This window comes from Myotis davidii, unplaced genomic scaffold, assembly GCF_000327345.1.
Source record: "Myotis davidii unplaced genomic scaffold, ASM32734v1 scaffold914, whole genome shotgun sequence".
NCBI lineage: Eukaryota > Metazoa > Chordata > Mammalia > Chiroptera > Vespertilionidae > Myotis > Myotis davidii.
In genome coordinates, this window is record NW_006285484.1 from 1,258,949 (window position 1) to 1,263,376 (window position 4,428).

The 4,428-nt window shown below is 44.8% G+C and overlaps 1 protein-coding gene across 2 annotated transcripts in view; it reads left to right on the forward strand.

The window, feature by feature from the left end:
• Positions 1-206: 206 nt before the first annotated feature.
• The window catches only part of ORC2 (origin recognition complex subunit 2), a 29,465-nt gene continuing 25,243 nt past the window's right edge, over positions 207-4,428 (forward strand). Inside the window, exons 1-4 of one of the 2 annotated variants that reach the window (XM_006756258.2) lie at positions 207-365; positions 2,019-2,100; positions 3,243-3,349; positions 3,805-3,948. In XM_006756258.2, the coding sequence (XP_006756321.1) occupies positions 3,250-3,349; positions 3,805-3,948 (244 nt within the window). In that variant the 5' untranslated portion in view covers positions 207-365; positions 2,019-2,100; positions 3,243-3,249. The remainder of the gene's footprint in view (positions 366-2,018; positions 2,101-3,242; positions 3,350-3,804; positions 3,949-4,428) is intronic. The other variant, XM_006756259.2, reaches the window with a different exon arrangement.

Below are 4,428 nucleotides of genomic sequence, written 5' to 3' on the forward strand. Positions count from 1 at the left end.
CGGATTAGTTTCCCTCAGGTTTCTTGGTGGGCGGGGCCCCCAGCTCGGCGCCGGGTGGCCAGCAGAGCCGTCGCTCTCAGCCGGCCCCGCTCCCTATTGGTTCCCCGGAGCCCCGCCCCCGGAGCAGGGCGGGAGATTCGGTGTGTCCCAGCGGCGCTCCCTCCCCCGCCAGGGTCTGGGGGTTTGGTCTGGACCCTGCACCCAATTCTGCCTTCCCCTCGGCCGAAGCCGCCTTCTTCCCCGCGACCCCGCAGCGGGGCAGCGTCCGGCGGGCGTGAGGCGGGCGAGCCGCGCCGGCGGAGACAGCGGTGCGTGGTGGGCGCCGCGCAGCCCGCCTTCCTCCCGCTGAGCTCCCTGCTGGTGAGGTGAGTCCTGATGCGTCGGACGTGGGGCGCGGGTCCCCGGGTCTCCCCTTGGCACACGCGCCGGGGCCGCTGCGTCTCCCCCGTTTCTCTCCCGGGCTGTCCCAGCCCGCGGCCCCCGAGACCCCCCGCTGGCGGAGCGCAGTCAACGGGTCGGCGGCGCGAGGCCCAGGCCGAGATCCGTCAACTCGTGTTGGGGTGGCCGGCTCCCTGTGGGAAGACCGTTCGTCTGTCTGTCCGGCGGTGACAGGCCTCCTGTGCCACGGCCGCCTGCGACCCACGTGCCTGCGGTGATAGAGGGAGGACTGCACGCAGTTGTATCCGTCAGGAGCGGAGTGGCGTCCGGGCGGAGGAGCGGCCCCGGGACCGCCCTGCAGCGAACCCCCGTGGGGCGCCCCAGCCCGGAAGCGCGGAGTGAAGCCAGCGGGTCAGCGCTCGGCCGTGCAGGGGTGATAAGCCGGGCCCTTCGGTAGGGCTGTTGCAGGGAACCGATGTGGACGCATGACGTGTGGAACCATCACAGCTGAACTCCTAAGGCAGCGGTTCTCAACCTTTCACAGGGGTCGCCTAAGACCTTCCTGCATATCAGATCTTTACATGACGATTCATAACAGTAGCAACATGACAGTTATGAAGTAGCAACGGAAAGAATTTTATGGTTGGGTCACAACATGAGGAACTGTACTTAAAGGGCCAGAAGGTTGAGAACCACTGGACCTAAGGGAACTATCACAGCTGGACTCCTAGGGGAAACAGCACAGTTGTTCCCCCTTAACCTGCAGGTGGGGAGCGCTCCGCGCTGGCACAGCACCCGTCTCCTCTGTGTGGCACCTTCCAGCCAGCCGCTCGGTGAGCTGCAGAGCCATCCAAGAGATCTGCATGCTCAAGTGGGAGTTTAGAGTAAAAATAGCCACGCACTGGAACGTTTAATGGGCATTTTCATACGCAGGTCACATGATTTCATTTAATAACCCCAACGTTGTCCAAAGCCACACAGTTACGAAGTGTGGAGTTAAGGTCAGAACCTGGGTTTATCTGATATTAAAATTGGTGCCTAACATTTATTTAACTCAGTTTACTCATCTGTAAATAAGGGGGGAGTGATATACATTTTTTTAACCTCAATGGACTTAATGATCTAGTATGCATAAAAGTGCCTAAAACAGTGCCTGGCAAATAGGCCCTCAAAAAAGCTTTATACAGATATAAAGAAATCGTAAGTTTATTTTATACAAATGTCACGTAGATGCGCTAAACTTTCTATACACCTGTGTTCTCATCATAAGCAATATCCTAGGTAGAAAGATGGACCAAAAGGATGTGTCGACTAGCAGTGTTCACTAAGTCATAGATGAAGTGTTGTCTTTATGCACAAAGCATAAACCTAATTGAGTTGCTGTGAGGATTAAATGAGAATACATAGAGAATATTCAAAACTGTGCCTAGCGCAGTATGTGCTCAAAATTCGGCCTCTTCCCTGTATCCGCCCCCGATCCAGGTCTCAGTGACTAAGGTTTCCTGGCCAAAATGGTAATGGTCATTTTACCCGTCACTCTGCTGTCATCACAACTTTGACTTTGTAAGAACTGCATTTATCTGTTTAACTTGTTTGTTAAAACCCATCACCTTGTTTGGTTGCTTTTGTTTTCCTATTAGCTGACGCTGGCTGAGTTCTTGTTTCAATTACTGGTGACTGCACCTGAATTTTCCAGCTGCAGAATGTGTAATGCCTTTGCAGGTAAATGAAAATTAAGGCAAGTCATTTAAGTGCTAGTTCCAACATTTAGTAAGTTGTCTGTCTCCATGCAAATAAGTGACTCATGAGGGGCACAATCAGTAGTTCCTCTTGTCAGGAGAAAAGGTAAAAGTAGTATTTATAAGAGAGGGGGAAAAATCATTTTGGGGGTAAACTGATTAGCTTGCAGTTCATTGGAATCATTAATTAATATCAGGCTATTGGTCTTAGAAGTTATGAAGCTAACTTTTGTCAGAGTAGCTAGAGTTGATTAATCTTTTGTCTGCCAAACTCATGTTTGTTCAATGAAGAACTGACTATAAAGTATTGGAAAGATTTATGGTTACTATTTAGTTACCAAGATACCTAGAAAGCCGTATTTATATTTGTAAAGTTGTTTGGTAAGAATGCAGTAATAATAAAGGGAGGTCTTGAGGGTTATTTGGTCCAGGCTTGGCTCACCAGTGAAATGTACAGACTTCTCTGCAGGGACTATATTAATTCCTAGAGAGCGGAAATTAAAATCCACCAATCTGTATTCTTTGGTTGCACATTTTCTAAACTCATGTGTTAACCATTCCCTTTCTGGTAATGCTATTTTGTACGTTGATTAGTGCTTTCTTTATAGGCAGAATTGTTTTCCTGCTACTACATTTTAGTTGTCTTGATTGGATTTAGCTCTTTCCACATCCCAGGAACCACTTCCACTTTTATCTTTCAGATGAAGTATTGAATTACCTATTATCAAAAACATAATAATAGCCAAGACCGGTTTGGCTCGGTGGATAGAGCGTCGGCCTGTGGACTGAAAGGTCCCAGGTTCGATTCTGGTCCAGGGCACGCACCTTGGTTGTGGGCACATCCCCAGTGGGAGGTGTGCAGGAGGTAGCTGGTCGATGTTTCTCTCTTATCAATGTTTCTAACTCTCTATCCCTCTCCCTTCCTCTCTGTAAAAAATCAATAAAAATATATATAAAAAAACAACAACACCATAATAATAATGCAATAATGCATAATATATTTTTCATACGTAAAGACTTCAAAATGTTATACATATACACGTATTCATTATGTTAGTGTTTAATTTCTTTGGCTGTTGATCAGAATTTTTCATCTCTTTTGAGTGCTTTATTGCTTTTGTTTAGGTTGGCAATGATGAATAAATTGGAATTAAAGGAAGACAATGTGCTGGAGGTTCGGTTTGTGGGAGATGATGATGTTCTTAATCACATTCTTGATAGAGAAGGAGGTAATAAGTAATGGTTATAGATTATTTCACTTTTTAAAATATAGCACTCTATTTTGAAACTATAGCACAAAGTATTTAATCTAGTAAGATTGTAAAAAACTACTTTACTTTTTAGTTTACTCCTTTCAAACTTTATTGAAAATTAAAAATAAGCCGTATCTAATATGAAATGATCAGTAGTGGTGATAATACACTTTCAAGGTTTTATTTTTTTTTAAACTTAGTTATATAAGTGGAGGAGTGGTCAGATTATATTTTTAACTAATTTGAAATAATTTCATAAAGCAAGTCACTTCACTGTTACCTTGCTCTTCTTTAATTAAAGATAAAAATACTGAATTTATTCCCATCCTTTTAATAATGACAATATAAGTAGTATAATTATTTTACTTATTTAAACGTAATGTTTAGAAAGAATTTGTACCTGTCATGTTCTAATTTCTTGGATGTTCTTATAGGAGCTAAATTAAAAAAGGAGCGACCTCAACTTTTGGTCAACACAAAAAAAATAATAAAGAAGCCGGAATATGATTTGGAGGAAGATGGCCTTGAAGTCTTGAAAGATAAGAACTATGTGGAAGTTTTAGGACAAGATGTTCAAGGTACTTGGGGAGAGAGGGAAATGTATACTTACAAATAGCCAAAATTGCTTTGCAGGATACAATAAAGTAGTCTGGCAGGCTAGGCAATGGTGTGCCATATTATTTTTTTTATAAAAACACATAACATAAAATTTGCCATCTGTACTATTTTTAAGAGTACAGTTCAGTTGTATTAAATACATTCAAAATGTGCTACAATTGCCGAAACCGGTTTGGCTCAGTGGATGGAGCGTCAGCTTGCGGACTGAGGGGCCCGGGTTCGATTCCGGTCAGGGGCATGTGCCTTGGTTGCAGGCCCGTCCCCAGTGGGGAGTGTACAGGAGGCAGCTGGTCGGTGTTTCTCTCTCATCGATGTTTCTGACTCTCTGTCTCCTTTCCTCTCTGTGGAAACTCAATAAAATATATTAAAAAAAAGAAAAAAGAAAAAACAAAATGTGCTACAATCACCACCATCCATCTCCAGAACTCTTTTCATGTGTG